Here is an 8,373-nt window from a genome sequence, read left to right as displayed (position 1 = left end):
TTAAAGACGTGTATAACACAAAATAGGAATGATAGATTCATTTCCGCGAATTGGTTCTTTCAAACAACTCGTTTCAACGAACTGTTAAAAAATTCAACTGTTAGTACAAATAATTTCAAACTTAAATATAATTTGAATATAACGTCACAGTCATACAATCATTTTATATATATATATATATATATATATATATATATATATATATATATATATATATATATATATATATATATTTATTTATTTTTTTTGCTAATTTACCTTTCGATCCATTGGTCAAATCCTCGGTTCACTCCAAATGGTTCACTCATCGGTCCGTGTTAACCTGGAACACTGCTACGAGTCGAACATGTTCAAAAGAGTCAATTCAACGAGTCAGCTCGAGAGTGAATCATTCAGACCGGTTTTGTGGACCAGTTCAATCAACTCTCTGAAAAAATCCGACTCACAAGAACGATTCAATCACGAATCATCATTAATGTGAAACAGAAACAGAAAGAGTAGCCCGTTTGCCGCTTTACAGCGTGTTTTATATGTGGATAATTATTATTAATTTATAAAGCGTCTTAATTGAATGATATACTTTCGCACAATCCATGCTGATTATTGAGCTCGGATTTGTTAGCCGCACGCCGTCCAGGACCTTTACAATAGTCACATAGCTTAGATTCTGATCCATTTGGCCGCAACGGCAATAACACCGGGAGATGTGTCAGACCAACGCGCTTCACGGGACCGCGGTGGGGTTCTGACCGGCTGTGCGGTTGTAAAAACGGTTGCGTTCAGCGGAGGAGTTTGACATGTCTGGCGCAGGGGCCGGTGGAGGGGCGCAGTCTGCGGGGCTGGGCGCTGCCGCCGCGGGCTGCTGCTCCTCCTCGTCGGGCGCCGGTTCTGCCGCATTATTAGGCGGAGGGTCGGGCATCGCGGGCCGGTTACCCAGCCGAGTTCTCGAGCATATATTGTCCTATCTGGAGCTGCCGGATCTCATGAACTGCTCGCTCGTGTGCTGGCACTGGTACAGCTGTCTGGCGGATGAAAACAGCGAGGTGTGGCGGAGTCTGTGCGCCCGCTCGATCAGTGAAGAATCGCTGCGCTCTGATATCCTCTGCAACCTGTCTTCATATAAAGCAAAAGTAAGATTATTAAAAAATAGTTCATGTTAATGTGTCATTCATTTAACTAATATAATCGACAATGCAGTACTTAATCATGCATCGTGTCAACGGGAATTTAATTTTATTTATTTATTTATTTTTTTAAAGGCTAGATTTTGAACTGTGGTATTAATTGCTGTTATGTTTCGAGTAATAGTATTTACAACACGTATTTTTGAATACAGTTATGTTATGTTAGTAGGTGACCGTCAGAACAGTGCTAATGGGCTCCAATGTATGACGTCATTTGTAAATACTGCTTGCCTGCAATTTATGGACACAAAGATACAGAAAATTGGTCATTTCCATATAAATTACTGCATTATTAAAGTCTTGGATTAACTGGTCATATCAAAATGAAAGATTTATCATCACACCTACAAAAACTATGAAGGTACTACAGTGTCTTGGACATTTACCATGGTGTTTTGAACATGTGTGGTACTGCTAAATATGTTTAATAATTTATTTACCTATGTTTAAGTTGTTTTGCCCTGTTCGTGACACTAGAATAGATGCTGATATGGCATAAAACAACCAAATAAATAAACCATGGTATTGTGCTTTTTTTTATGTATATGGTATATTTGTGATCCGGGACCACAAAACCAGTCATAAGGGTTAATTTTTCTAAGTTTAGATTTATACATATTAAAGCTGAATAAATAAGCTTTCCACTGATGTATGGTTTGTTAGGATAGGGCAATATTTGGCCGAGAGATATTGGCCAATATTAAGGGAGCAAAAAATCTAAATATTGAGAAAATTGCCTTTAAAGCTGTCCAAATGAAGTTCTTAGCCATGCATATTACTAATCAGAAATTAAGTTTTAATATCTTTACAGTTGGAAATTTACAAAATATCTTCATGTAACAGAATCTTTACTTAACATCCTAATGATTTTTGGCATAAAAGAAAAATCGATCATTTTGACACATTTGGCTTTTCCTACAAATATATGTCAGCTACTTAAGACTGGTTTTGTGGTCCAGGGTCGCATATGTGTGTGTTTTGTATGTACATCAAAGAAAATGATTGAAAATTGTTAATGTTTTGGAAATAAATCTGTTACTTGAATTTAAGTTTACATTTTTAATGTTGTTTAAAATATTGTGATATGCTATCATTGTAAACCCATTATTGTGTATCATATCGTTATATCCCAGTATATAGAGAGAGTGTGGAATCATAATATTACAATCTCGTTCTAGGTAAAATTTTATTGGATGTAAGTTTGGAGTAATTTTCATTTTCTTCTGTCCTCAGCTGAAGTCTTTCCAGCACGCTCTGAGCTCCAATGACTGCTCCAGGAATGTATTTATCAAGAAAAATGGGTTCACCCTGCACCGTAACCCCATCGCCCAAAGCACCGATGGTGCCCGTGGGAAGATCGGCTTCTTGGAAGGCCGGCATGCCTGGGAGATCTGGTGGGAAGGTCCTCTTGGCACGGTGGCGGTGATCGGCATCGCGACCAAGAGGGCTCCCATGCAGTGCCAGGGCTATGTGGCGCTTCTAGGCAGCGATGACCAGAGCTGGGGATGGAATCTAGTAGATAATAACCTACTTCACAACGGAGAGGTCAACGGCAACTTCCCCCAGTGCAACAACGCACCAAAATACCAGGTAGCAGAGCTGGAGAATGTACTATATGTAAAAATCGTGCCATTACAAACTTATTCCGAGGGATAAGTGATATGTCATCATTTACTCACCCTCATGTCATTCCAAACCTGTTTGACTGACTTTCTTCTGTAAAACACAAGAGAAAATGCTTTAGGTTTGTCGCCTTTTTGATATAGCCTCTAGGTGCATCCCAGTTTGCATATTTATGCACTATTCTATGGCATTTTGTAGTATAAATAGTGTAATTGTTCTTACTGAAAGTTCTAAAAAGAAAACATGCATTTTAAATACCCGGATGATGCATTTAAATAACTGAAAAGACCAAGTGTGAAATGTTGGACACTCCGCGTCAAAGATAACTTTACAATATAAGACTCCGATGCTCGATGACAAAATGTCCTTGTAAAATCCATACACTATAGTAGAAAACATAGTACATAGTCTATATCAGGGTTCCTCAAATCTTTCCCTGAAGGTCCAATCTGCTGCAGAGTTTAGCTCCAACCCTGATCAAACTCACCTACCTGTGATTTTCTAATGATCTTGAAGACTCTGATTAGCATGCTCAGGTGTGTTTGATTAGGGTTAGAGCTAAACTCTGCAGGAATGGTCCAAAGGCCTGTACCATGATGGTAGATGAACAAATTCAGAGTTATAGGATAAGTTTTGAGTTGACAAAACCAAACCACTCCAATCTGGCTTTGTTGGTACCATGAAGCTGATCATTAACTTTCTCTGTCAACTCAGGCTTAATCCTGAGATAATGGCGCGCGTGCACATGAATGTGTGACATCAGCGGCGAACAGCCAATCACAACACAGAGCAAGTGTGATTCACTTCTCGCGAGAGAGCCAGGGAGATTCAAAACTCTTTTGTTAAAGGTTAAGAGATTAAAGAATATGAGGAATTTAAACGCATTTCCACTGAAGTACTTGTCCATGAAAGAGGACAAATTAAGGAAATTATTTTGCTCTATCAGTGCAGTCACAAGTGAAACTTGTGAAGTTAGTTCTATATAGTTGACAATATACAGTGCCCTCCAAAAGTATTGGAAACAGTAAAGACAAAATTGCTCTGTTGGCTGTGGAGTCAAGACATTTACAAATATGATTAAAACATGAATAGAGACAAAACTACAGAATGTCACGTTTTATTATTGGGTGATTCAACACATAGATGTTTTACCAGCTAAGAAGTTCAGCACTTTTAATCATATTTGTAAATGTCTTGACTCCACAGCCAACAGAGCAATTTTGTCTTCACTGTTCCAATACCTTTGGAGGGCACTGTATACTGATAGAGACTCAAACATGTAAGGTCACATGTAGCCATTTTTAAAGTGTTATCTGTTGATTTTACTCCTTATTTATATTACATATGATCTGTATATGTTAATATTCATTTAAAATATATGCTTTATAATAATTGTTAAACTAAATTGTGTGTAATGGAATAATAATAATATAAATCATATTATAATTATATAAATCATATGTAAATTGTAATTGTAATTTAAAGCCAGACAATTTTATTGTATTTTTTTTTAAGGTACTTTCATAGTGACCTTTAATTTGTAGGAAGAGAAACTGGGGGAGTGACTTTTTTTGTGTTTCAGACATGTGTCACTTTGCTCATATCTGATTGGTCCAATTTCAGTTTCAGATCTCTAACCCAGAACATAACCTGCCCTGGAGCAGGTTAGCTGTGCAGTGCAAGTTACTATGGCAATGAAAGCAGCTAAAAGCCAAGCCACTTTCATGGTACCTAAAACCCAGGATTGGTGCAAACTAAACTGAAACTTACCTGGCTAGCCAGCTAATCCGGCTTCATGATACAGGCCCCAGATTTGAGGATCCCTGGTCTATATAGTGTCACAACTTCTGTATGTGTGAATTGATCAATGTTTTGATTTTACTTGAAATTGAGAATTTCTGTTTATCATACAAAGTAACTCACAATATACCAGCCTAGTCATATGAATGAGTTTTACGCTACCTGTATATCCTTATTGGATTATTTTTGTCAAAAGTATATTGAAAATAGCTGAAATATTCAAACATTCTTGTGTTTCACAGAAGAAAGTGCAATGACATGAAGTTGAGGAAACGATGTCAGACAGTATTTTTAAAGGGATTCTCCACCCCAAAATGAAAAATTTGTCATTAATCACTTACCCCCCTGTCATTCCAAACCCGTAAAAGCTTTGTTCGTCTTCGGAACACAATTTAAGATATTTTTTTATGCATTCTGACAGCTCGTTGACCCTCCCATAGACAGCAATGTAATTAACACGATCCATGTCCAGAAACAAAGCTAGGAGATCGGTAAAATAATCTATTTGACATCAAGGGTTCAACCGTAATTTTACGAAGCTACGAGAATACTTTTTGTATGCAAAGAAAACAAAAATAACGATTTTATTCAACCGTTTGTCTCCTCTACGTCGGCGTAGTGCCATTTTGGAGAGTATCCGCTGGACGCGAAATGCGTACGCTCTTCTGTGTCAGCCACACCGCGCGGATACGTCTTCTACGTATATTTACGCTTTGATTTGAACGAAAACAGTGCATCCAGTATGCGGCTGACACAGAAGAGCGTATGCAGTTTGCATCCAGCGGATACTCTCCAAAATGGTGCTACGATGACGTAGAGGAGACAAACTGTTGAATAAAGTCGTTATTTTTGTTTTCTTTGCATACAAAAAGTATTCTCGTAGCTTCGTAAAATTACGGTTGAACCCTTGATGTCACATAGCCATCTCCTAGCTAAGTTTCTGGACGCTGATCGTGTTAATTACATTGCTGTCTATGGGAGCGTCAAACAGCTGTCAGAATGCATCAAAAATATCTTAAATTGTGTTCCGAAGACGAACGAAGCTTTTACGGGTTTGGAACGACACAAGGGTAAGTGATTAATGGCAAAATTTTCATTTTGGGGTGGAGTAAGGTGAAAAATGTGATTTTCTAAACCCATTATTTTTGCTCTTATCTTTTTAGTTAAAGGAGATATTTTGAATACTTTTAGTGCAGCTCTATGTGCATTCCATACAACAATATTTATAGTGACCACAGTTTTCAAGCTTCAAAAATGGAAAGAAAACACCATATATTCCAAGTCTTTCTAAGCTGTTCTTTAACGTTATGTCAGGAACTGGCTAAAATATTAATTATTTGATGAGAACCTGTCTCAAAGCTCTAATCTAAAATTTCTAATTGTTGTTTGTACAAAGGCATTGTATTGCTGCAGGAGACTTACAATAAAGCCTATAGAGGCTAGAATACGTGACACAATTTTTAAAATCAAAATAGATTTTAAAACACTAGGCATCACTTCCCAACTTTGTATATGGTTACAGAGACGAACTGGCCATATACTACATCTCACACAATTTTTTTAAAATGACTTTAAGTCATTCTGAAAATAACAAATTCACAGAGAATCATGAAAATTATGTGTTCTAAAATTGACTCAAAATATTAAATCATGTTTGAAATCCCTTTTGTGTGTGTGTGTGTGTGTGTGCATGTTTATGTGGTTTCTGAGGACACAAATTTGTATTATGACATGGGTATGACAGAGGTATTACAATATGAAGGTAGTTTATTAGGACACTGCCTATGTCCCCGTAATTCAAAAGGCTTAAAAAACATACTAAATGGTGTTTTTTTGAAAATCTAAAAATGCACAAAGTCTCCTGTGAGGGCTAAGTTTAGGTGTAGGGTTGGTGTAGGGCAATAGCACACACAGTTTGTTCAGTATAAAAACCATTACGCCTATGGAGAGTCCCCATAAACCACAAAAACCAACATGTGTGTGTGTGTGTGTGTGTGTGTGTGTGTGTGTGTGCTTTAAAATTTAGTTTGGGGATAAACAGTGTGAAGAATCTTCAAAATATTTCCTTTTGTGTCTGCTTTTCTCGTCTCCTTTTGATGGGAAAAATACTCGCATATAAAGTTTGGAACAACAGGAGGAAGAGTAAACGATGAGTTTTTCCTTAAAAAAAAAAAAAAGGTGTATCTCTATATTATGTTTGTATTTGTTTTCCAGATCGGGGAGAGAATACGTGTAATCCTGGACATGGATGATAAGACACTAGCGTTTGAGCGAGGTTTTGAGTTCCTTGGAGTGGCATTTCGAGGGCTGCCCAAAACATGCCTGTTTCCAGCTGTGTCGGCCGTCTATGGGAACACTGAAGTGACTATGGTGTATCTGGGAAGACCCCTGGATGGATAAGTAGGATCTTGGTGCCACTATTAGAACCAGAGAGCATCATGGGAGCTGCTGCTTGACATAGATAAGACTTTTGGCTTTTCACATCTGGACTAAAAAATGGGGAAACTGGTGGTTGGTGGCGGGCTTGTTGATGGATGTCCAACACACACATCTGCGGATTTCAGTTGAACATCTATTTGCTTTTAATCTTTTTTGAAGACCTGGGACATTTTTTTAAATCTGGTTTTAATCTAATTTATGAAATCGCACAGAGAGCAGCTGCTCTATTTTATGAAATGCTAAAACATGAAGCCAAACTAGAAAAGACAAGTGGCAAAGTTTTCTAATTCATTACAAACATTTTATAACACAACGCATGGAATAAGCAGCTACTGTATGAGTACGAGGACGGCTCAAGCTTACACGCACAAAAACAAATTTACGTGTAGGTAAATGACATGATGTAAACATGCCAAAATAATGTACTGATATCTTATTGTTTTTTCCAAAGCAGTTATCTGCATGCAGTATACCAGTCTCTTCCTCTGTTTTTTATTATTATTTTTCAGGACAGGCAATGGTAGTATGTTGTTATTCCGTTTGTTACTGTACATCTTAACTGTGATGTAGAAGTGTATAGTATTTATTTATTGAGGTCTATCTTTGCTATAACTGAGGTTATGGAGACTCCAAATAAACTCTAAATTGTGCCAGACTGTGAACGTATCTCAGCCTGTTCTATTGTTGCCCTTAATGTGGATTGATTTAATCTGGTAGTATAATAGTCTATCATATTTGGTATCTAGGAATTCATGAAAAGTCCAGAGTTGTTCTTATTTCACCACAAGGTGGCATCCGTCATCATAAGTTCCTCCACAAGGCAAAACAATGGTTGATGTCACTTCTTTCTTTTTTTATTTTTTTATTAAATAAAAAATGAAAGAAAGAAAGAAACTGCAGTGAACAGAAAATCTGGAAATATGTAAAGTAGCCTAATTTTTAGTTGCCTAAAATTGAGATTGATAGACCTGGAAAAGTAAATTATTAAATATTATAACTCTATTGGCATTTTTACACATTTTATGAAATTTCAAAAGTATATGAAATATGTAAAGTTTGCGGCATAGTCACTTTAAAATACGTCCAAGAGTTTTACACACCGGTCTGTAATTGTGGCGACATTTCCATGCCCCTAAACATGAGGCTGCACAAAATGAAATGTGATTGGTTGCTTTACCTGTCAGTCATATGGCCTCTTGAACAGTACTTGGAAATTCAAAGCAGCCAAGGTTCGCAGACCTTCTGCCGTCAGTCTGAAGGTCTAGCTACGCAAGACTAGGTTTTACTAGGCATAATAGAAACTTCCAGGAAAGTGAGTTGAAGCAAG

At 37.3% G+C, this 8,373-nt stretch overlaps 1 protein-coding gene across 1 annotated transcript; it reads left to right on the top strand.

Annotated features, from left to right (window-relative positions):
* The first annotated feature begins 394 nt into the window (after positions 1–394).
* LOC306863002 (F-box/SPRY domain-containing protein 1-like) lies at positions 395–7,706 on the top strand. Its single transcript, XM_079406137.1, has 3 exons — positions 395–1,130; positions 2,418–2,774; positions 6,822–7,706. Exons 1-3 carry the CDS (start codon positions 798–800, stop codon positions 7,005–7,007), a joined length of 876 nt encoding a protein of 291 aa, XP_079262263.1. The 5' UTR covers positions 395–797; the 3' UTR covers positions 7,008–7,706.
* Positions 7,707–8,373: the final 667 nt, after the last annotated feature.

This window comes from Barbus barbus (assembly GCF_936440315.1).
Source record: "Barbus barbus genome assembly, chromosome: 44".
In the NCBI taxonomy this organism is placed as follows: Eukaryota; Metazoa; Chordata; class Actinopteri; order Cypriniformes; family Cyprinidae; genus Barbus; species Barbus barbus.
The sequence above is the reverse complement of the archived record's forward strand: the minus strand, read 5'-3'. Positions and strand labels throughout refer to the sequence as shown.